General features: G+C 40.4%; 1 protein-coding gene across 2 annotated transcripts in view; it reads left to right on the forward strand.

Moving 5' to 3' along the window:
• Window positions 1–20,304, forward strand: part of LOC139227851 (ADP-ribosylation factor-like protein 8A) — a 72,468-nt gene extending 52,164 nt beyond the window's left edge. The window contains exons 5-8 of one of the 2 annotated variants that reach the window (XM_070858934.1): window positions 6,479–6,697; window positions 7,688–7,755; window positions 12,838–12,908; window positions 18,373–20,304. In XM_070858934.1, coding sequence (XP_070715035.1) covers window positions 6,479–6,697; window positions 7,688–7,755; window positions 12,838–12,908; window positions 18,373–18,422 — 408 coding nt within the window. In that variant the 3' untranslated portion in view covers window positions 18,423–20,304. The remainder of the gene's footprint in view (window positions 1–6,478; window positions 6,698–7,687; window positions 7,756–12,837; window positions 12,909–18,372) is intronic. The other variant, XM_070858935.1, reaches the window with a different exon arrangement.
• The last annotated feature ends 3,794 nt before the right edge of the window (window positions 20,305–24,098 follow it).

The raw sequence follows: 24,098 nt of genomic DNA on the forward strand, positions 1-24,098 counted from the left end.
TAATAACTCTTCACTGTTGTAATCATGGGAAAAGTTAGAAAAAAAGCAATCTAATAAACCTATAACATGGGTACTGTTTTAGCAGTCCAGATGATACTGGCTTAGTCTGAAACCAATGTTTTAAAGAGGGATCATCTCCAATAATTGACACACACTTTTGTGTTTCTCTCACAAATCTCATTGAAGCAAAAGTTACTGCAAACCTGCCAACATGATGTTTGTGGTGGATATTATTGTCATGAAAATGGCTTGAGTCTATTCTTGGTGTTCGTTCTCCAAGGCAATGAAGGAAGAGCCACTTTGAAAATCTGTTCCTACACAATGCTGCCTTCCAATGCAGAATTCTAATCTCAATTACTAGAGGCATCAAACTCTTTCAGATTTACTGAAATATGGACTGGCAGAAGCAATAACATTTTTACTAGAAGTCGAAAGTAAATATATTTTTGTCCATTTTTTCCTTGTGTGAGCAATTGTAGTAATAGACTTGCATCTATCTGCAACTTGACAATTTCCTCTCCATGTACAGAAGGGGGGAAATAAACATGCAGTGAGCAATTGTAACATTAATGTCTGCTTCATGCTGATCTTAGCCACATACACATCCAGGAGGCTATTAACCTGCGAGATGCAAAAAATTGTAGTGCAATTTGTATAATCCATCTGTGCATGTTCCAAGCAGACATGTCCCAAATTCAGGTTCCGGATTTACTTTCGTCTGTATTCTGGTCAGGTACTGCTAAATGAATTTCAGATTCTCAAATGTTCAACTAACGACTTAACAGTCACTGATATTTGTACATGAGATCTGTTGATTGATTTACTAAAGTGTGTGTGTGTGTTCAACTCTTTCATTCAAAAAGGAGACCACAGTAGGAAATGGTTTTTCAAAGCTGAGGCTAGGCCACATTATAGGATGGAACTAGCTAAATGGCAGGAGGCAGAAATTTATCGCACACTGGCAAAGTAGGCATGCAAGAAAATCTTTTAGCCTCCATTTGTTTTTAAATCTGGGCAGAAACATAGAAAATAGGTGCAGGAGTAGGCCATTTGGCCCTGCGAGCCTGCACCACCATTCAATAAGATCATGGCTGATCATTCACCTCAGTACCCCTTTCCTGCATTCTCTCCATACCCCTTGATCCCTTTAGTCGTAAGGGCCATATCTAACTCCCTCTTGAATATATCCAATGACCTGGCCTCAACAACACTCTGCGGTAAGGAATTCCACAGGTTAACAACTCTGAGTGAAGAAGTTTCTCCTCATCTCAGTCCTAAATAGCTTACCCCTTATTCTTAGACTGTGTCCCCTGGTTCTGGACTTCCCCAACATTGGGAACATTCTTCCTGCATCTAACCTGTCCAGTCCTGTCAGAATTTTACATGTTTCTGAGATCCCCTCTCATCCTTCTAAATTCCAGTGAATACAGACCCAGTCGATCCAGTCTCTCCTCGTATGTCAGTCCAGCCATCCCGGGAATCAGTCTGGTGAACCTTCGCTGCACTCCCTCACTAGCAAGAACATTCTTCCTCAGATTAGGAGACCAAAACTGAACACAATATTCCAGGTGAGGCTTCACCAAGGCCCTGTACAACTGCAGTAAGACCTCCCTGCTCCTGTACTCAAATCCCCTAGCTATGAAGGCCAACATACCATTTGATGCCTTCACTGCCTGCTGTACCTTCATGCCAACTTTCAGTGACTGACGTACCATGGCACCCAGGTCTCGTTACACCTCCCCTTTTCCTAATCTGCCGCCATTCAGATAATCTGCCTTTGTGTTTTTGCCCCCAAAGTGGATAACCTCACATTTATCCACATTTATACTGCATCTGCCATGCATTTGCCCACTCACCTAACCTATCCACATCACCCTGCAGCCTCTTGGCGTCCTCCTCATGGCTCACACCGCCACCCAGTTTAGTGTCATCTGCGAACTTGGATATATTACACTCCATTCCTTCATCCAAATCATTTAATGTATATTGTGAATAGCTGGGGTCCCAGCACTGAGCCCTGCGGCACCCCACTAGTCACTGCCTGCCATTCTGAAAAGGACCCGTTTATCCTGACTGTCTGCCAACCAGTTCTCTATCCACGTCAGTACATTATCCCCAATACCATGTGCTTTAATTTTGCACAGCAATCTCTTGTGTGGGACCTTGTCAAAAGCCTTTTGAAAGTCCAAATACACCACATCCACTGGTTCTCCCTTGTCCACTCTACCAGTTACATCCTCAGAAAATTCCAGAAGATTTGTCGAGTATCCAAGAGCAATGGTGGCATGACTAAGCAACAGGAAGAGGAGGCGACAGAGAAATTCCTAAGAGGATAAGAGGGGAAAAAAGGGAGAAAGAAGTAATCAGCTTGGTCCAAAGCAGCAGTCAAATTGTGCACGCAAGTAGCTTTTAAAGGGAAATGGACAAATATTTGAAAAAAACTTAAGACGATGGGATTGGGACTAAATGGATAGCTATCAGAAAGTTGGGCTGCCATTTAACTTTTGTTAGTTTCATCCTTGTCTTTGAGTTTTACTGATGTTTTGTTCTCCCAACTTTCCCTATTTTTTTGGGCTGCAGTTTTTTTCTCATTTTCGATGAAAATAAAATATGATCACCTGACAAAGCCCAAGGTTTCGAATCAGCAATTAAAAACGGACTTTAATGAACCTTTTATTTGTGAAGCAGCAGTGATTCTCTAAGACCATTGGCTTCTTTATGGAAGTTTTATTTTGTTGAAGTCTTAACTACATTAAATTAAGAAAAGATGCAAATTTGTTCTGTTGCTGCCTGTCATAGCACCTTTTGAATTGGGACCAAATTTTTCTGCCAATGGGGAGATCAGCAACTTGGACTGTAAATTTAGCTGTTTTGCACTCTGATCTCACTGTCGATTGGTTTGTCTATTTGTAATTAGAATATGCCACAGCGCGGGTGGTGACGTGAGGGTGGGCGGTGAAGCGGCGTGTCCATTTTCTCCAATAATTCCAAAAAACATCAAGTTAGCAATTTTTATCTTGCTGCAAATCCAAAGTATGGACTCGTCCAGCGTGCTTCTCCCACCAGGCAGACTTCTCGGTGGAAACAGTCAGCTTGCTTCCGTTTAGAGCATGTTGTGAATTGGAGTTGGGAGATTTCACTGGTGTTCACAGCCTGTTCTCTCGCCTTAGACTGGCCCATGTTTAATGGTATGAGCCGTCATTAAAAAAAGATCTATTAGCTATAAATCACACTGCCAGGCCACCAGCACCATTTTATGTTTAAGCCTATGTGGCAGCAACATAAAAACTGGTGAGAATCCAACGAAATCCTGATTATTTTTAGGTGGTGGCAGAGCAATGAAAATGAGTTTCCAATGGTTAGCAACGCAGGGTAATGACGGAGTGGCATAAAAGTTGTGAAAAAATACTGAACGCCACGAGGAGTGATTACTCCATAATTTCCTTTCTTTTGTGACGTTCAAAGGTCCTGACAACGTAGGTGCACTGTTATAAAAGTGCAAGTCCCCAGGAGTCATTTAAGTAGACATTTTGGGCCCAAGTTTCGGGCCGCGCCTAGAATGGCGCAGCCCCGACCTGGACGCCCGTTTTTCGCGCCACAAAGTGCGCCTAAAAAACACGTCCAGATTCTCCGGCTCCCTGTTGGTCCTCTTGAGTCAGGCGCGGCGCAGCACAAGCTGTAGGGGGCGGAGCCAGGTCCCTGCTCTGAAAACAATGCCGCGACCTCTGCACATGCGCGCAACAGTGGGCGCGCATGTGCAGTAGCTCCAGGCGCCCAAAACTGTGTGGGAGGGGCCCGAAGCACGCAGCCCCGAGCCCTGGCCGAATGGCCTCACTGGGGCTGTGTGCATAAGGCTGCTTCCTCCCGACCCGACTCCTGCTTCTCTCTCTCCCCCATTCCTGCCACCTGCCACCCGATCTAACCTCCCTCCCTCCCACCAACCTCCCGACTCCTCCCCCCACCCGGACCGGACCTAACCTGACCTCCCTCCCCCTGCACCCGACACGAACCGAACCGACCTCCCTCCGCCACCCCGACCCAGACCCACGTTCCCCCCCGACCTGACCCAACGCCACCTACCTGTAAATCTGATGCTGGGGATGGGCCCTGCCCGAAGTCTTGGGCCCGGCCCATTCAGCCTCCGCCCCCCCCCCTTCTCCTCCTTCCCCCTCCCCCATCTTCTCCCCTTCTCCTTCCCCCTCTCCCCCTCCCCCCCTTCTCCTTCCCCCTCTCCCCCTCCCCCCTTCTCCGCCCCCTGTTTCCCCTCCCCCTTTCTCCGCCCCCTGTTTCCCCTCCCCCTTTCTCCGCCCCCCCCTGTTTCCCCTCCCCCTCCCCTCCTTCCCCCCTGCCTCCCCTCCTTCCCCCCTGCCTCCCCTCCTTCCCCTCGCTGTTAGACCGAGATATAGAGATACTGACAGAAACACACTGGAGACATCCCAGCACGCTGTTGGAGGGCTCCCGGTGCTGCAGTCGGTAAGTAGAAAATGTTTTATTTATTTATTTTAAACAATTTTTTTTTTTTTGATTGATTTATTGATGTTTTTATCACTTATTATTGATGATTTTTTATTTGTAAAACTGAAGTGTTTAATGTTTGTAAACTTCCCTTTAAACCCCCCCCCCCCCCCATTCCCTACGCCTGATTTGTAACCTACGCCTGATTTTCTAAAGTGTAGACAAGGTTTTTCGAGCGTACAAAAATCTTCACTTACTCCATTATAAGTTAGTTTGGAGTAAGTTTTCGCTGCCGAAACTTTGAAAACTGACTAGAACTGGAGCAAACTAAATGCCGAGAATTTGAATTTCTAAGATACTCCATTCTACACCAGTTGCTCCAAAAAATCAGGAGCAACTTGGGCCCTTTAAGTCTAAGTACTGATAGCAATCCAATCTAAAGTTACTATACCCTATGTAAGTCCTACATTTCTTTACTTTCTTACTAGCATGTTCCATGGATGTTCTAGGTATTTAACGCAGGATGGGAAAGGTGACCTTGGTAATTTATTGATGTGACTATTGGACCCGTGCCCAGCTCAGTGTCTTGAGACATATAAATCAGCTTCAGCTTTGAATTACCTATTTTTGAAAACTAATTTTTAATGTCTCAAGTACAGTTTCAAAGTACACAACCAGATGCATTTTGAAACTTGATTATACATAGCTTGGAATATGGCTTAATTCTAATTAGAAGATTAATCAGAGTTTGCTCTGTTGTATTATATGGGCTAGCTCTGATATGTGCTTGAATAAAAATTGAAGAATTGGTGTTCTGATCTCTGTTAAATACAACAACCTATTAAAGTTTTAAAAAAAAATTAGCATGACAATTTACCTTCAAATCATTGCATTCAGTGACTGATATGAAGTTTATTTCCCCATTGTGCTCAAGAAAGCATCTCTCGTATTTTTTTTTAAATGATTTTGCAGAGAATTGTTAGCTCCATTATAATTCGTTAAACAGCGACAACCCTAATATACCTTGAGCATCAAGACCAGAGAATGCAGAAAGACTATGGGAAAGTAGTGTCCTAGCGTCTGAAGCACAATGGATTACACAATGCTTGTACAGGTTCGGGGGGGTTAGATCGCGGGGTCAGGCCAGCGATTACGGGAGTCGGCAACGAGGAAGGACTTCAATTTGTTCGTCGGAATTCTGCGCAGGCGCCACCTTGTGGCTGAGAATGGTTCCAGATAAGGGAGGGTCAACCTGTATAATGCTAGCATTAACAATTAGCTTCTTAATTCTGACTTGCGAAAGAGATGCAGAATGGGTCAGAAATAAGCAATGTTTTTCTGTGGTATTGTAGGTTAGGACACTGTTCTTTCATTTGAGGTCACAGGTTGAATCCAGTCAAAACAGGATGTGAGGGTATGAAGTGACGTTTTGGTTCTGAAAGTCCCAGTAGGCACAAGATTACAATACAGACCTCTAATTTTTAGTACTGTATTGAAATCTTTACACATTACATAACTGTCAAATTTACCACTGCAAAAAGACAGATGTTAACACCATGTTAAGGAAGCATCAAATAGATTGATTTGGGTATCCTCTCAATATCCATGCAATTTGCCAGTATAACTTAATATGGGATAAGGGCCTAGTGCCAGCATGGAACGTACCTTGTAGGCAGGAGTGCCGAATATGAGAGACCACAGTGATGACTGCAGTGATTGCATTAATTGCTGACACTTATCGCTCTATTCTGACCAGGAGGATCTTGCACTCTATTCTGACCGGGATATGCCTACTCTTTGGCCTCGATTTATTAAATGAAAGTGTGGTACTAATATCCTCTTAAAAGGATATAATCTTGAAACTTACATTATCTAACTGTCCTCCCCTGGAGAGACCTGTTATTTCTAGTCACCAAAACCACCAGGAAATGGCTCAGCTGATGTCAAGTGGCCTTGCATGCGTGATTGTACAGGAGTAGTAATGTACCTTGACTTCCTTTGTTTATTCTTGACACAAAATTGGGAGACATGCAAGGCTGAAAATATAATGGCCCTGAAATCCTGGTCCTCTGCTTCCCGCGGCTGCTCAAGAGAAAATGGTAAAGATGCGCACCTACCTTATCCTGCTGCGCCCACCAGCGATCCCGGTCCTGAGGCCTCCTCTCCCTGCGCATTGGAGCGCGTGCACGTCGACATCCCTATGCTGGAGCTGGAGTCACATGGCACTGGGCAGCCAATCCAGGTACAGTATTTTCTCATTCGTAATGGGAACTCTAAGTCGGAGTTATTATGATTGAGAAACACCCTCCACCCACACCCAAACACAAATAAAAAAAAAAAAAATACATCGCATTAATTTAAATTAATGTTGATAAATGTCTAGGGGGGTGGGGGAAAATATTTTTCCAATTTATATTAAAAAAAAAACAATTTTAAATTATGGTTTAAAATAAACTTACCTTAGTGGACAGGGTTTTTAACATTAAGATATGTTTTTAAAATGTTTTACTATGGTTTTTGTATGTTTTAAAACTTTTGTGCTGATAAAAGTAGGCTCTGCGCCTGCTTTTACCAGGCGCAAGAGCTTTCAGGACATTCTCTGGGCACGATATGGGTAAATACCACTATCTTGCCCATGTGAATGTGGGGATATGGACGATCTGTCAAGCCAGAGCTTGACAGATTGGAAAAGCCAGTTTTCGGCACATGTGCATTGCGATGCCTTCCCGGGTCCATGTACACTCCGTACAGACCTGGGGAGGCTGCGATTTCTGCCCCTATTACTGAAGTTGCAAGAGTCCGGTGCCTCTTATTCGGCATTTAGAATGGGACAGAAAGTCAATGGATGCTTTCTGTGTAGCTGCACAATTGCTGGCTGAACCTGGTGATCTAAAGGGCTGGATGATGGGAGGAAAGGGTTAAATTTAAAATGACGTACGTTTTTTCCTCTTGGAACTGCCTGGTTGGAATAGATGGGAAACACTTATTTTTAATGAAAACGCTTCACTCACACAACACATTACTTTAACTGATCAATCAGCGATGCTGTGGACAAGTTATTTGGGGGTGGTTTGTTTGGAGGCATGTTTTCGAGTATTTTCAATGTACCTTTCCACACACGGATTGTTGATGAGGTCACACCATATGATATAAATTCTGCTGTTGTTGCTTGTTAAATATTTTACATTGTACTGCATTTAGAATAATCAGGTGAGTCTCTTGTTTCTGTTAGGTGCTAGTTCTTGGGAACAAGCGAGACCTACCGGATGCGCTGGATGAAAAAGAACTTATTGAAAAAATGTGAGTAGCATGCTTTTACCCTTTCAGTCACATCTTCTGTTTAGTCTTCAACTATAACAGCTATTACTTGTATTTATATTGTCTTTAATATAAAAAAACACCTCAAAGCACTGCACACAGTCAAAATGGATGTCAAACAGTTGTAGGTAAGCTGTGAGGTAACCGAAAGCATGGTCAATAAGATAGATCTTGAAGCTTTTAAAGGCAGAGAAGTTTCAGAGAGCATTCTAAAGAGCAAGTCTAAAGTGGCTGAAGACATTGCCACTGCTGGTAGGGCAGGGAGGAGAGGGATGTATGGGAGGCTGTAGAAACCGATGGCTATAGGCTAGGATATAGAACTGGAGGAGATTGCACATTTAGATTGGGGTGAGGCCATGAATGGGACTTAGAGGTTTTTGAATTCAGTGCATTTGAGGGCAGCAAACCAGTGGGTTAATGGTTGACCACTTTGTGGTGGAGAGGATGCTGATGTTTGTGGTGGAGTTTTGGGATAAGTTGCATTTTTGTGCGGTGAAGATGGTAGAATTTAAGTCTGGAGTTATTGAAAGCATGGATATGGATTTCAGTGAAGTTCAGATAGGAGCAGAAGCAAGTGATGATGTGGAAGGAAATGGCCTTGCAGGACATTGAGCATGTACAATAACATTCATTCTGAGTGACTAATTGGGAAAGGGAGAATGGAATCATAAAGGTACGGTTGTCAGGAGTCAAGTAGTACTGGCTCCTCTACAACTTGATGTTGATAATCTGGTAAGTAAAGTTTATATGGTGAAGTTTGGTATTGGGAGAGGTGGGATGTGTTTATATAACTAAGGATAACTGTCAGCAAGGTGCAGCATGTAAATCAGGAGGAGGAGGAGGTGAGCACGAGGAAGTCCATTGCTGAAGATCTGCTGACTATGTTGGAACAGATAGGAGTGCAGCCATGCAAAGGCAGTCCCATGAAAGTGAAGGAGGATAGAAACAGAAACATAGAAAATAGGTGCAGGAGTAGGCCATTCGGCCCTTCGAGCCTGCACCACCTTCAATGAGTTCATGGCTGAACATGCAACTTCAGTATCCCATTCCTGCTTTCTCACCATACCCCTTGATCCCCCGAGTAGTAAGGACTACATCTAACTCCTTTTTGAATATATTTAGTGAATTGGCCTCAACTACTTCCTGTGGTAGAGAATTCCACAGGTTCACCACTCTCTGGGTGAAGAAGTTTCTCCTCATCTCGGTCCTAAATGGCTTACCCCTTATCCTTAGACTGTGACCCCTGGTTCTGGACTTCCCCAACATTGGGAACATTTTTCCTGCATCTAACCTGTCTAAACCCGTCAGAATTTTAAACGTTTGAGATCCCCTCTCTCTCATCTGAACTCCAGTGAATACAAGCCCAGTTGATCCAGTCTTTCTTGATATGTCAGTCCCGCCATCCCAGGAATCAGTCTGGTGAACCTTCGCTGCACTCCCTCAACAGCAAGAATGTCCTTCCTCAGGTTAGGAGACCAAAACTGTACACAATACTCCAGGTGTGGCCTCACCAAGGCCCTGTAGAACTGTAGTAACACCTCCCTGCCCCTGTACTCAAATCCCCTCGCTATGAAGGCCAACATGCAGGAAGCCTCAAAGTTGAGGCAGCCGTTCCCCGACTGCCTCCCCCCCCCCCCCCCCCCCGCCCGCCGTCTGGAACAGCTTCCTCCCCCTCCGCTGCGTTCGGTCGGGCCCACACTCCCCCCCTCCACCCCCCCCCCCCCCCTGCCGTCGGGAACGAACGGCTTCCTCCTCCCTCCCCCCTGCCGTCGGGAACGAACGGCTTCCTCCTCCTCCTCCCTTTTACTCCCCCCCCCCCCCCCCCGCCATCGGGAATGAACGGCTTCCTCCCCCCCGTCCCCCCTGCCGTCGGGAACGAACGGCTGCCTCAACTTGTCAGGCTTCCTGCAGCATTCTCCCTGCCTGAAGCACTTTCACACAGGTAGGAAGATGGTTTATTTAATCTTTTCTTTGCTTATAAATTTTTATTCAAGTTGGATTTATTTGTATAAGTATAAATAAGGATTTATTGTAGAATTTAATGACTTCCCTTCCCCCCCCCCCCCCCACCTCGTTCTGGACGCCTAATTTGTAACCTGCGCCTGATTTTTTAATGTGTAGAACAGGTTTTTTCAGTTCTACAAAAATCTTCACTTGCTCCATTCTAAGTTAGTTTGGAGTACGTTTTCACTGTGGAAACTTTGAAATCAGGCGTCAGTGGTCGGACACGCCCCCTTTTGAAGAAAAAATTCTGTTCCAAAGTAGAACTGTTCTACCTGACTAGAACTGCAGAAAAAAAAATGTGGAACATTGCGATTTCTAAGATAGTCCGTTCTCCACCAGTTGCTCCTAAAAATCAGGTGCAAATCATGTGGAAACTTGGGGCCAATGTGTTTAAAATTATAAAGGGTTTTGATAGAGAAAATAAGGAGAAACTGTTTCTGATGCTCGAAGGGTCGGTAACCAGAGGACACAGATTTAAGGTAATTAGCAAAAGGACCAGAGGTACGAGCTGAGAAATTTATATAGTCATAAATATTTTTAATTGTGCTTTCAATTTTTTTAAATACATTTTGTCCAATGACTATTTTAAACAGATTTATTTCAAAGTTAGTACAGGCCTTTGGAAGTCTATGCATAATTAACCTTTTTAAGGACATATACTAAAATAAGTCAGTTTGACCAAACCTCTAGTTCATGTCTACTCACTGATGAATAGAGTGATCTTGCCCCACAAACATTTACCCTGGTCCTTATGCCAACGTTATTCTGAACCGTTAACTTCCTGAATCTCAATGAATATTCTCATCTAAACTGCTTTGCTCTTTGTGAATTATGAAACCAGTTTGCTACATTAAATAGTATTTTTGTAAAAAAAAACATGTTTGGTGTTTCACAGTTTGCTATTGGCAGATTTCTGAGGTTCTGTGGGAGAATTATGAATCACAACTCCAAGATAGCTTTTTGGAACTCTCTCGGACCGTGAACTGTTCTAGTAGTTCTGGCATCTGTGTTGCATTGTAGTGGAGGCAGACCCAGTATGGAGTTAAGCGCCTCCTGGTGGTATTTCAAACACTAACATTCAGACCAGAGTTTAGTGTTATGGGAACTGACCATTTCTACTTCTGAGCACATGTCTCAAACACCTCACTGCTCATGTTCTGATGCCTGGATTTGCCACATTTTGCAGAACTGTACACTGAATTTTAAATCAAATTTGTAGGTTTAAAAAGAAAACTCAGTGTAAAATTGCCAGTAAAATTATTCTATATGTTAATCTGCAAGGAACCACTTCTTTTAAATGAGTAGATAACCCATTACCTCATTTTCTAAAAAGTCAGCAGTGCCCATGAAAATAAGCTCTTTATAGACAGACTTGGTGCATTTGTGTTCCAAACAATCCCAGATTTATAAGTGGTGTGATATTGTCCTATATCTCTTCTATTTGTGCTTATTTGAATAGTTTTGATCTAATGTGATCCTTTGTGAAAGTGTAGATCTTTATATCTTGAAATGGTTGACAATTATTTACATTTATTTTTTAAAGGAAAATCAAACCTCTTCACTTGAAAGACGGACCAGTCCTAATCTCCCCTTTGGCTTGGCATCTGCTCCTCGGGCCTTGGAACATTTTCCAATGTTAAAGTTCCTATATAAAAACAAGTTGTTGTACTGGTCAACAGTCCAAGTAGATATTCCTCATTTAGTATCTAATTGCTTATCCTTTAGTAGTTGAAGCCAAGGATGCCTATTTGCACCTCCGTAACATTGTCCGACTCCACCCCTCCTCAGCTCATCTGCTGCTGAAATCCTCATCCATGCCTTTGTTACCTCTAGACTTGATTATTCCAACACACTCCTGGGCAGTCTCTCATCTTTGACCCGCCATCAACTTAAGCTCATCCAAAACTCTGTCGCTAGTGTCCTGACTTGCACCAATACCCTTTCACCCATCACCTCTGTGCTCACTGACCTACATTGGCACCTGGTTAAGCAACACCTCGATTTTAAAAGTCATATTCTTGTTCTCAATCTCTTCATTGCCTCCCCCTCCCTATTTCTAACCTCCTAGCCCTACACTCCTCGGGTATCTGTGCTCTTCCAATTTTGGCCTCTTGTGAATTCCCGCTTTTCATCGCTCCACCATTGGCAGTTGTGCTTCAGCTGCCAAGGCTCTAAGCTCTGGAATTTCCTGCCTAAACCTCTCCACCTCTCTTTCCTCTTTTAAGATGCTCTTTAAACCTACTTCTTCTGTCTTAATATATCCTTTTATGGCTCGTTGTTAAATTTTGTTTGATAATACACCTGTGAAGCTCTGTGGTACATTGTACTACATTAAAGGTGCTATATAAATGGAGGTTGTTGTAATGCATGTCTGACATTTGTCATTTCTATTTTGTGATAACTAGTTTGAGTTGTTTTAAATTCTTCCTTCCATCCTTGCCACAACAGAACTAATGTGTATAAGCCAAATTGCACAAATTAGTGTTGCTGGGTTGAGGTGTTCCCTTCATTTCGAAATGATTCACAACTGAAACAAATTCCGATCCATTCCCTTTTTCAGAGCTGATTACTTTAATGAGAATTCCTGAAATGAATGTTGTGGCGTCATGCATATATAATGAAGCTTTGGAATTGAAAACATTTTACAAATATGCAATAGAGTATGCCTCATGTTGGATGGAACAAAAATAGCAGTGTTCTGCTGTTTTGTTCTTAACTCATTAATTATTTAAATTCATAACCTTGCAGGAAGAAAAATGGAAAACAAATCTTGCACTTCAAATTAAAATATTAGTCTTTTTATGTTTCTAGTTATAGATACCTTTTCAAAGGAATCTTGTTTTGTTCATCGTTTTTATTAAAACATTGTTTAGTTAGCCATTCTAAAAGCAAAGTCATTTTATAACCTGTTAAACTGCGACAAGATTTAACATTTTCTGCTAAGTTTTCATGCATTTCACTTTCATTCCACAGGCGTTCCTCGTGGACATTGCGAGTTGCATTATTCAAACTTTGGATTTTTAAAAAATATTACATTTTCCCTTTGTTTCATTGCACTAGGAACCTGTCTGCAATCCAAGACCGAGAAATCTGTTGCTACTCCATCTCCTGCAAGGAAAAGGATAACATAGGTAAATACTCGTGGGTAAATTAAAGAATAATCAACAGTCTTCTCTAATGCATCAGGGAATTGAGGATAGGCAGGTCATTTGAAAATAAAGCTGCAGATTGAGTCCTTTGATCAGCCCGCCTGTTCTCTATTCAGTGGTGCAAAACAGCTGGAGTCTAGTTTTGCTATTCAGTCAAGCCATGGCCACATTTTGTAAGAGGATTTTTATCTTCCCCCTTCTGCTTTCATTTGCCAATAGTTTTGAGACTTTGCACTCAATGCAAATTTGGAAAAGAAAGAGAGGGCAAGGTAAAATTGAGTGACGGAAGAGAAGAACAAGGATATATTGTGTACAGCAGCACAAAAGGCACCCACAAGCTAGTTGTAATCATTGTGAAAGGTGTTTTTTTTTTTAATTCTGTTTCTCTGAAGCCATTTGACTGGGTAATCTAGGACTGCTCTGTCTAATCATCTTGTTTCTATCTTCAAAAGTTCCATTACAGTTCCTGTAAGTAAACCTTGTCCCCATAAATCTGAAAGTTGCACATTTTTAATAAGCTGTTGCCGAGTTGCATGAGCCCCATAGGGTTAACGACAATCCTACTTGCAGTACAGGATACTAAATAATTAAATGCACTTTTGTGCTGTCCTTTGCACTCGATTCAAATATTTTGTATTAAGTGAAAGTTTGAAGCATAAACTAATTCAAAAAATATTATTAATACACAAGTACAATAAGCAGCTTGTAACAGGTTGCATATCGTTTTCAAGAAATGTCTTTGGCTAGTAGTCTGTAATTTTGTCTGTCTTTGGCTTCTTGCCCAATTTTGGTGCCTATTGGTTGGAATGGAATTGGAGTCCTTCTGGCAAATCACAGACCAATAAATGAACTGCTGAACAACCACTCATTTTTATATAATACCTTTTAATGTAGATAATGTCCTGAGATGCCTTGTAGAGGATTCGCATGCACCAAGCAGCAGTGGAAAATAGGAGAGATGACCAACAGCAATATCACACATGTGTTGAAAAGGCTTTTAAAAGCAATGAGATCGGCACAAACAAGGTGGAGCCATATAGGGAGAGAACCCCAGAGTATAGGGCCAAGATGGCTGAAAGTTGTGCCACTGATGGGGACATGGCAGAAGGAAAGTTCACAGAAGGCCAGAATCTGAGGACTGAAGGACACCAGGTGGAGCATAAAGCTGGGATAGGTTGTAGAAGGTGGAACCAGTTTGATTGAAAGTATGTAAGAGTGGTCCTGGGGAGGTGGACCATAGAGGAGACTGGGTGGAGCAGGCAGATGGGGTCAACTCTGTTGAAAAGCTGAGGTCATTGGAGGGATAGTATGCAACAAAGAGCACCATTTGGCCAGTCTTGCTGCAATGGGCAGGATATAAAGGGAGTTGAATGCTGAATTAGGGGACTAGTGAACATAAATCTGGGAGGTGACAACAGCTTCAAGGACCTTTTAGGATGGACAAGTTGGGAGTGGGCTGTTCGAGGGAGAGTTGATAGCTTTTGAAAGAGAGACACAAGGACCGATAGTTGAATGGGCAGAAGTTGGAGACTGAGGGGAGTCAGGAGATTAGGAAGTGAATCTCGAAGCAGATGAGCCTGTTATGTGAGGGGGAATGAAGGGGGAAAGACTACCTTCAATTTTTGACATTGTGTTTTCTGAGCCTTCTGTTCTAGGAAGTCTCATCTCCTTTTCTGCATAAGAAAATGATGATGTTTGCATTTGGATTCTTGTAGATAGGTTCCTGGGTAAACAATGTGCTTAATTCAATTCTGAAATATTACTTTATCATAATGTATACTTCCATAACTCCCCTCAGTTTACATAATACATAACCCATTAGTTTGTTCATAATTGGTTCTAGAAATTTTGCTATCTGCATCAATGTAATCATCAGCAGTGCCACATTGTAACACTAGCAGAGTTCACACATTTGCTGCTTTGCTGCTGGAATTCATGTGTGATTTGAATTGAGGCGGTATGGTTGAAAAATCTATTTTGTTTCATCAGTTTTGAGGTTTTAGTTTAAGCATAAATAAGTGTACTATTCTTTAATCTTGTAGAGGGTTGATGCTCAGCTATATCTTTCTGATGCAGCGAATGGACTCAGGCATTGAGAGTCTGGTATTTATATAGTGTCTTATCTCAAAAGTTCCCCAGTGTTTCACGGGCAATAAATTATGAAGTGCAGCCACTGTTACCTAGGGAACTGTTGCAGCCATTTTGCGTACAGCAAGATCCCGCAAACAGCAATGAGATGAATGGCTGTTTATTAGATTTGATGGTTGAAGGAAGAAAATTGGGCAGAGCACTGGAAGAAGTTCTTGCTTCTCTTCAAATAATGCTATTGGATCTTCAACTAAATCAACGGAACAGACCAATGGGGCCTTGCTTTAACATCTAATCCAAAGGATGGTGCTTCTGATAATGCAACATTCCCTCAATACAGCACTAAAATTTCACCCTAGATTATGTGCTTTAGTCCTGGAATGGGGATTCATATTCATCTTACGATCTTCTGACTCGGGCAACAGTTTACCAACTAAGTTAATCTGACAGTCAATATGCTATAATTTATCCAATCCATTTCTCAGTATGGCTTTGCCTTTAGCCTGTTGAGTGCAGGAGATAAAGATCTGATTTCTCTGCCTAGCATGTAGGACTACAATATTCCTCCATAGAGCAAAAATAAGGTTTGTCAAACACAGAAGTTTCAATGGTGATAATAGGAGCTTTAACTTTGTTTGAAGATTTCTACACTTCTGGCAGCTTTTCCAGTTATCTTCATCAGTTATTTTCCTTAGAGTAGGTCAGGTCAGATAAGATCATCAAATCCAGGATCTTGTAAGTTCAGCGTTTACTTCCTTAACAGTGCAACGGTAGGTTGGTGACATCATTGTTTGTTTTTCTTGACTCTTTTTGTCATGGTCAGTGAACCATTTGTCTTCCCGTTGTACAATCTATTGATCTTTTTTTGTAGTGATTTGGCACCACTTGTCTTACAGATGAGGAATTAACTTCTGTTTAGAGGATGGCCTAGTCAGCAGTGAGACACAGGTTATTGATGGACATGAGAAGCAGAATTGTATCATGCCTCAGATTACATGGCTGCTGGTGGGGTGGACAACATTTGGATCATGATGCAATTTCCAAAAATGGTTATATGGGACTAGCTTGATTTTCCATCAGTTTTATATGTTCATATAGTGGTCTTGAAAGGGAGAGGGATTGTGCCAAAGGAGATGGCCATTTTCAATGTCAGCAAGTCAAGTACAGCTTCAATGTACTTATGATCAAGGGTAAGTACTAAATAAGCCTCTTTCATGTCATCATAAAACCTGCACATAAAACATTTTATGTGGCTGTTGCAGTATTCAAAATTTGTTTTTAGAAATTTTGCTTGAAATTGGTCCTTTTGTCTCAGTTTGGCTTTTCAGCGGTGCAGTTGAAGAAAAAGGATGCTGTACATAGGTAATCCAGGGCTATGGCCCAATTAAGTTCCTATCCTATTTTGCTTAGGCACATTTGAAGATATAGGGTGCATTTTTGTCAATAGTCTCGTTCCCTGGACTATTAATCTTTTTTTACCACTTGAGCAGACGTACTGTGAGCTTCAGCTTTGTGGCCGTTAGTTTGCTTTTAATAGTTGACAGTGTACAATAAAGGCAGATTCCACTGTAATATGCCAGAATCCAAAGGTGGGATGTGTTGTAAGGCAGTAAATATATTGAGGGGCTGAGAAAACATAAACTGATGAATGTTGAATTTGATCAACTGCATTTTGATCCTGTGATAGCTCAATAGTAGCAGTGATGTATTCATTAACTGAAGGTTTTTAGCTTAACTTGTCATTTCAACTATGTATGTTAGTGCACTAGGAATGAATTAGATTCATAGAGTCCTATGAGCCACTTTAAATTTATTTTAAAAAAATGAAAAACTGCTGGGGCGAAAACTGTTTGACTTTATAAAAAAAAAAAGTGTAATGATAAAGCTCCAAAGAATAAATTGTTTATAATATATATATATTTTTTTTACAGTTGCCTGTGTGTGCACTATTCAATAGATTGAATTCCAGTTAATGTATTTTTACAGTTTAAGACTATATACATTGACAGGGCTGTAGCAATGTCTGTTGGAAGAGGCTACATAATTTTAACAAGACAGCAGTGGGTAATGAAGGTTGTAATTTGCAAATAATTAAATGCAAACAGTTCATGTTTGAGGTTGGGATTAATTAATGCACTGTGTAATCAGTCAGAATTGCTATTGATGCTTTCAAAATTACACTTGGCTTTCAGTGATATTTTATGAAAAAAAACACAATGTGGAATTTTATACCACTTACACTTCTAATTAGTTAACAGTGAGGAAGATGGTGATGGACATAGACAGGCTGGTGGAACGGGCGAACACGTGGCAGATGAAATTCAACAGAGAAGTGTGAGGTGATACATTTGAGGTGGGTGGGGTGGTTTGACCCATCCACCTCCACGGAGGTGTGTGGGGTTGCTGACCCATCCACCTCCATGGCACGAGCCTGGTATTGCAGTACTTCCAGGAACGGTGCTTGGGCTCTCGGCCTTTTGGCTAAGAGCATTAGCGCAGGGTGATCCTTGATGTGTGCAAGGTGACCTCTGGCGTTTGTGATCTGACAAAGAATTGGAAAGATTGGCTACGATTAAAATAAAAAAAATAAAAAAATTTGGTAGTAAAATGAGACACTATACACACCAAATGATAGAATTTTGAAGGGGGTGCAAGAACAGAGAGACCTGGGGGTGTTTATGCACAAATCTTTGAAGGTGGCAGGACAGGCTAACAAAACAGTTACTAAAGCATTTGGGATCCTGGGCTTTAAATCGAGGCATAGAGTGCAAAAGCAAGGAAGTTATGCTAAACCTATATAAAACACTAGTTCTGCCCCAGCTGGAGTATTGTGTCCAATTCTGGGCATCGCACTTTAGGAAGGACATGGAGGCTTTGGAGAGGGTACAGAGATTTACTAGAATGTTTCCAAGGATGAGATTACAGTTGCATGGATAGACTGGAGAAGCTGGGGTTGTTCCCTTTTGAGCAGAGAAGATTAAGAGGAGATTTGAGGGGTTTAGATTGAGTAAATAAAGATAAACTGTTTTCAGTGGCTGAAGGGTCTATTACCAGAGGGCACAGATTTAAGGTGATTGGCAAAAGAACCAAAGGCGACATGAGGAAAAACGTTTTTACGTATAGAGAGGTTAGGATTTGGAATGCACTGCCTGATAGGGTGGTGGAAACAGATTCTGTAGTAGCCTTCAAAAGGGAATTGGATAAATACTTGAAGGAGATATGGCAAAAAAGCGGGCGTGTGGGACCAACTGGATCTTCAAATGAGCCGGCGCAGACTCGATGGGCTGAATGGCTAACTTCTGTGCTGTACTATTCTATGATGCAATGATTCTAATTTTTTTTTATGAATTAATTTCAGATATAACACTACAGTGGCTCATTCAACACTCAAAGACCAAACGCAGCTGAAAGCAAGGATGTTGATTTCTTACTCATACCCAGGACCTGCCATAGTTATCCCTGACCTCCTTCCCTGGAAAGAAAGTTTAGAAAGCTGTCCAACAACATTGAGGTCAAATTAATGTTTTTATCATGAGAGAGAGTACAATATTATTTTGCACTGTTTTGTTATGTTTTTATATAATTACGCTGAATTACGCTGAGTTACTAAATTTGACCTTGTGAAACTTAATACTTTACCCACTGTCAGCTTGAAAGGGGTTTTGTTATATAAATGGGACGTTTTTATTTTTAATATGCATGCTTATAAAGCCCCATTGTAGGATGGAACTCCTTCTCTCAGAATGTCACAGTTGTTGCTATTGAGGAAGCACATTTACATTCCATTGCATCAACTGAGCATGCTCAGGGGATTCATGCAGTGGCCCAATTGTAACACTGAGTAAATGCACATTTGTTTCATTACTCCACCTAATGAGCCTAGCCTTGTTATTTGCACCTCAAAAATAATTGTGGGTAGTCTGGAGCTGCTTGGTACAGTGGCTAACATATTTATTAAAAAGAAATGTCAATGCAGTTCATCTACAGAGAAGCCATATCTCTTGTATCTTTAATTGTGAGATATTTTAGATGTCATGCCCGGTCGATGAATGTCTGGTACTGGTAAATGATGGAGAGAGATGATATGTGGTCATTGCATAATCTGCCATACGCATTAAAGTAGTGAATGCTTTACTGATTCACTACAAAAATACTTTCAATGCCCCTCCAGTAATCTGGTGATTAGCATTAGCAAATGCCAGATATCAGTAGCTTTGAATATGCACTCAACAAATATCTGAAGTTGGTAAGTGATGGCAGTTTACAAGATCTGCAAACCTAATGGAAGAAGATATTAAAGGGAGTAATATAGCCTTGAGTTCAGGTATGTATGATTAATTTTACCCTTCAATTGTGGCTCTAGTCTTGAGACTATATATTCTGTTACTCAAAGCCTGCTGTTCAGTTGTTTAAATCATTTTCAACAATTGACAAATGGTGGACTACACTGAGGAACTTTATTTATAGAGTTACAGTTTGGTATCTCTCTGTTATTTGGCATGTAAAATGAGCATTGTGACCTTGTAAGGGTTAGCACTATCACTAGTCCAGCGAAGAGGCTTGAACTAGCTTTCACTGATATCTTTGCCACATACAGTAAATTGTGTTCATGCTTGATAGCTGAAATCTGATTTGAAGATTTTTTTGATATGCATGTATTTTTTTAAAAGCGCCATTAAAGCATAGAAAACTACTCAGGATGGGGAAATGAGACATGCTACCACTATCCACTTTTTAATTTTTCTTGCTTTTTTTTTGCCTGCATGTTTCCTTAAGTGTTTAAACTGCTGCTCTTTTAATAGCACATCCTTATAGTTGCACATTGAAGTATTTTTACTTTTGACAGGTAACATAACAGGTGATAAGCTTGTTTTTTTTTGTTGTGACTTGCCTTTTAATAAGTTTACAATCTGTTTTCAATTGCAGTTTTGTACATACAGATTTAAACCAAATCGTTGAAATTTTTAAAACATACAAATAAATTTGTGATAAATATTGTACTAGATAGTAATTTGCTTAAATGCAGGTACTTGGCTGTAAAAGCTAATGGTTAGCAGTGTTTGCTATTGTATAAGGAGAATGACGGACTAATAGCTTGTAGTGTGTTTTTCTTGAACTGTAACTGGTTTTAAGTAACCAATAAATAATTGAAGTTAATGCATACTGTGTCATATAATAGCTTGTTGACTTGTATAGTCAACTTGTCAAATATTTGTCCTGCGGGTGATTAATGTACTGTTGCTCTTGTCATTTGATGAAGCTAGTGCTGTAATAAATACATCCACACACACTCTGTCTTTTCTTGTCATTTCACACAATGAGTGTTTTTATTTCCCTTGCAATGTATGCTACATTTTTAGGTCAAAGTTACTTTACAGTTTTTTTTTAAAGTTACTTTATATGCATTGGTAAGTTTGGCCTTGGCTTAGACTTGGTAGAAAGTTTAGGATCATGTATTTTTGCTGGTTGGGTTAGAGGACGTGTAAGCACTTCAAGGTCTGATTATAGATCTTGTGCTCAAGTCCTGTATAATGTGATTAAATGTATTTTGATTTTTGTTTTGTTAGCTTCTATTACACAACTTGCTGTGTCTTCAGTCATCTATCAGAAATCAGTTCATATTACCTGTTTGTTCCCAACTGCATATTTCATAGTGTGGGATAGCTATTTAAATATTCAAATTATTGGTTTTCTTTCAAATTTGAGAAATCAAGATGAAAGGCTGAGGCTATAATAAAGAACATTTAAGGAATAACTTGCATTTATATGGTGTCTTTAAAAGGTCGCATGGCATTTCACAGTGCCTTAAGTACAATAATGGACATTAAGCCAAAGAAAGAGATACTAGGGGGGAGAATGAAAATAATTGAGCAAATGCACAGTAATCAGCCTGGGGGACAGGAATGACCAATGGGAATATGATGAATAATGAAGCAGATTATAGCACATAACAGAAGAGACCATGGGATACTCATTGAAACAGCAGTAAAACAGATACACCAGAACAGAGGTTTCAGGTACTGCTGAGTGTGTAAAGGCCACTGCTTCAGCCCTACCTGCAGTTCTGTCCCCTCCTTTATGAGGATGTTCTTTCAAGGGGATACAGAGGTGGGCAATTAAATTGATGAGGATTAACACTTGAACTACAAAGTAAGCTCAGAATGCTTACAATAGAAAAATTAAGTGTTGCCCATTCTTTTGAAACTTTCGAGACTTTACGAGGTACAGATAAATTGAACCCTAATAAATTGGCATAACTCCAAATTCTGTAACATGGGGCACAGGCTTGTGCTCAGCAGGAAAGGTGAACAGAAAGCTGAGATAATTAAACATAGTGTGGTCAATGTGTGGAGCAGATTACTTAACAGGGTAATGAAGGCAGACAAATTCAAGAGAGCTGCATTTGTTTAGTAATTGGAGGGTGTAAGAGATGTGGCATTAAAAAATTTTTTGAGTGGGGCCAACTAATTGGTCTTGCATTAATATTGCATGTTTAAAACAGAGATGTTTTTTAAAAAAATGCTATAGAAGAGGGCTGGGGAAATCAATGGACACTAAGCAGGAACTGAGGGAAATGTTAGGGAGGTGAACAAAAGCTGTGGTGAAATCCTAGATTTTGAAGAGTCATTTGGATTTGGGGAAAGATGCGACAAGGCAGAAGAGTTTAGAAGAGAATTCTTGAGTTCAGTGCATGATGTTTGAAGGCTCTGCCACAAAGAACAAAGTGGAGAGAGGTGGCATGCACAATTGGCCAGAATCCAAAGAACTAGCTTGGGATGCAAGGCTGGCTAATGTTGCAAAGGTAGAATGGAACAAAGCAATGGAAAGATTTGTAATGAAGATTTCAAAATACATGTCTTGGTGGTTTTTTTTTCTCTGCACCTTCACCATAGCAACAACCAGTAAATAAGCACTGGGTTTAAAATTAGAAGTTCCAGTCATGCATTATGTATTGCACATAGCAGTTAACTAATACTGAGTGTTCAAGTTTTAACAAAACTTTGGCATTCACATCTCCTTTGCAATAAGCTTTGGTGTTGCTGCTCACATTTTGAATTCCTTGATTGTGTTCCAGTATTGCAGTACATATAGCCATTTTGAGATTGTAAAACATCTACATTGATCCTTCAGTAACTGAAATATTGATTCCAAATACAGTTGAGTCCTCTTGTACTAAATTTGTCATATATTAGGTTGCCTGACAGTAAGTTGAGAATAGAGTAGGGAGATTAGTTATGCGCAATCATTATTTCAACATTGAGGATAGAGTGGGCAACAAACATGAATGATCGCATATTTACTTGCACTTTGGGAGGGAGGAGAGGTGAAGTGATTCGCCTCAATTCCTCATTTCGCTGTGTAACATTGGTGAAAACCCCATTTGCCATCTTGAGGGGTTTGGCCGACTGGAATAACCCCCAAAGAAATTCCCAGAGATTTATATCGATCTAACCTAATACTATAGCACAACTTCTGGCAAATTGGGTATAACAAATATCCAACTGTTTGACATTAATAAGCTACCTAAGTAGTATTGAAGTTTTCCTGTTCAGTTATTTAAAATTTTGCTTTCAAATAAAGGGTTTCTAAACATTAAATGGGGTACGTAGGTTGCAGAAGGTATTTGAAGGATTAACTTGCTAACCTGAAAGATCAAAGTTAAGATTTGTGTATAGACAATACCACTGACCCGATTTATATACTTGACTTGGGAAAAGGTGAAAATGTGATCTAAATGCAGTGGTACTGATGATATCTAGGCTTAGTGGAAGAGCATTGAAGGTGGTCCTGGGTTCGCTGAGCACTCTGTGGCTGTGCAACTGATTTCTATGGGGCAACAAGAATGTTCTCACAGGATGAGCGGGGGACACACTTCAACGCCTGCAGATTACATACTGGGAAATTCTGTCAACTTCATATACTCATTGCACAGATGTGATTGAAACCTCCCTCGAACTGTTGAGGTTAAAAAATATCAAGTCAAAGCCCAGGCTTTCGAGGCGCTGTCTCTAAACAAAAGCTTAAAGAATAAAGAGACACAAGGCAACATAATGTGCTACTTTTTTAAATTTTAGAATTAAGTAGTTTAGACTTTTTTTTTTTGAAAATCATTTGGAGATTCAATTGGTTCATCAAAACGTGACCATCAAATATTTACATACGGTTTTTCCAATGTAAATGTTGCAGGAAATATTTGGACCGGAAGTGGGTCATGCACAAGATTTTAAATGTATAGATTCTCTAGATATTCTAATTTGCTTAATATAATGCAAGAATCTGTTTTTATAGTATTATAAAGGAAAAGTGTCTAATAATTCTATCTAAGCAAATTCATACTAAATTGCAGTTTGTTCCTGACCTGATCAATAATTGACAGTGTAGTTGTGTAAATTCTACTTCAGCTGTACATATAAAATGCTAAGCATAATTATTTATTTAAATGTTAAAACAAAACCAATGTCTCATTAAAAATTGCCATTGTAACTATTTTTAATTAAAAGGTTAACAGTACATTTTGTAATGTGTGGTTAGAATCACATAATAAATGGTCATCGCAACAAAAAAAAACAGTTCACAACTTTTCAGCCAAAAGAAATTGCAATGTTGGATTTAAAACTTTTATGATGTAACTTCAAGTGTTCTTGTCAAGGCAGTGCCAAAAACATTGTTCATAAGACATAGATTTCCTTTAGACTTCAATGTTGTTCAGCACTTGTGCTGAATGATGCTGGTTATTGGAACAAAATAATTAGATTTTTGTATACTATATTTAAAATGAGTAGATTTCATTATCATTTAGTTTTTGTTCCAACACCTTGTTTTTTTTGCCTGGGAGCTTACTACATATTCGCATTTATCTAACTCACCAGATTTCTGAAAACTACAAAGCAAGACCTTTTGCTTTAAGCTGTACACAGATTGTTCTTGACCTTGCCACCACCAAATGTTTTTCTCAAGTATGTTAACTGGTACGTACATTCATTAATTCAGTTTGCTGCTTTCATTTTTTTCCTTTTTTTTTAATGCTCTTGAACATTGTGCCTATTGTTCTCCTTCAGTACCCAGAACAAAGGGCTCCTATGC

Source organism: Pristiophorus japonicus, chromosome 17 (assembly GCF_044704955.1).
Source record: "Pristiophorus japonicus isolate sPriJap1 chromosome 17, sPriJap1.hap1, whole genome shotgun sequence".
Lineage (NCBI taxonomy): Eukaryota > Metazoa > Chordata > Chondrichthyes > Pristiophoridae > Pristiophorus > Pristiophorus japonicus.